At 51.9% G+C, this 1,403-nt stretch overlaps 1 protein-coding gene across 1 annotated transcript in view; it reads left to right on the forward strand.

The window, feature by feature from the left end:
* Positions 1-1,403, forward strand: part of LOC112072697 (filamin-B-like) — a 131,531-nt gene that overhangs the window by 94,815 nt on the left and 35,313 nt on the right. Inside the window, 2 exon segments of the mRNA XM_070439893.1 lie at positions 56-327; positions 752-999. Coding sequence (XP_070295994.1) covers positions 56-327; positions 752-999 — 520 coding nt within the window.

Below are 1,403 nucleotides of genomic sequence, written 5' to 3' on the forward strand. Positions count from 1 at the left end.
GGCGTGTAACTTGTACAGGCAGGATGACGTGTCGGCGTGTAACTTGTACAGGCAGGATGACGTGTCGGCGTGTAACTTGTACAGGCAGGATGACGTGTCGGCGTGTAACTTGTACGTCTGAAACCTTGTTTCCTCAGGACCAAGATGGGAAGCCGAAGAGGGTTGGTATCCAGGACAACCGTGACGGGACATACCTGGTGTCGTACGTCCCTGACAAGGTGGGGCGTTACACCATCGTGATAAAGTACGGAGGAGATGAGATCCCTGCCTCGCCCTACCGGGTCAGAGCCACTTCCTCAGGAGACGCCAGCAAGTGCACAGTCACCGGTGAGTGAGTCGTCATGTGCTTTGGAATATACTATGTCATGGGTGGGTGCTCATCCAATCACGGAGCATCGCAAATTCCAAAGGACATTTTATACATTTTGCTTGTTTTTGGGGGAGAGGAAATGATGTTAACTACGGCCCTCTTTGGGCTTAAAGGTGGAAACACAGTAGTCTGTCTGTAGTCCAAGCACCAGTGTTAAACCCTGTGGCGGTAATGTGGCGTTACACACTGCTCCTTCCAGACTGATAAGATATAACTTATTCTCCCGGTGGGAAATGTATCGTGGACGTTTTAAAAGAGTGTTGCTGCTGCCACATAAATACATAGAATCAAATCATACAATTAGAAAGGCCTGATGTTCTTCTGGCCTTCTCAGTTACGCTTTCTTATCCAGACTTATCTTTTATCTGTTTATCTTACCAGGTCCCGGTATTGCCCCCATCATCGCGGTCGGGGAGGAGGTGGGCTTTGTGGTGAACGCTAAGGCAGCTGGGAAGGGGAAGGTGACATGTATCGTGGTGACGCCGGATGGGACGGAGGTGGAGGCTGATGTCATCCAGAACGAGGACGGAACATTCGATATCTTCTACACCGCCCCGACCCCCGGGAACTATGTCATATACGTACGCTTTGGAGGGGAGAACATCCCCAAGAGCCCCTTCAAAGTCATGGTGAGATGCAGGGTAGTGGAACGATACTGTTGTGGGGAGATGCAGGGGAACGATACTGTAGTGGGGAGATGCAGGGTAGTGGGGAGATGCAGGGGAACGATACTGTAGTGGGGAGATGCAGGGTAGTGGAACGATGCTGTTGTGGGGAGATGCTGGGTAGTGGAACGATACTGTTGTGGTGAGATGCGGGGTAGTGGAACGATGCTGTTGTGGGGAGATGCAGGGTAGTGGAACGATGCTGTTGTGGGGAGATGCAGGGGAACGATACTGTAGTGGGGAGATGCGGGGTGGTGGATCGATACTGTTGTGGTGAGATGCGGGGTAGTGGAACGATACTGTTGTGGGGAGATGCAGGGTAGGTGGAAACGATGCTAGTAAGTGGGGAAGATGCAGGTAGTGGAACG

Source organism: Salvelinus sp. IW2-2015, unplaced genomic scaffold (genome assembly GCF_002910315.2).
Source record: "Salvelinus sp. IW2-2015 unplaced genomic scaffold, ASM291031v2 Un_scaffold2005, whole genome shotgun sequence".
Taxonomy (NCBI): domain Eukaryota; kingdom Metazoa; phylum Chordata; class Actinopteri; order Salmoniformes; family Salmonidae; genus Salvelinus; species Salvelinus sp. IW2-2015.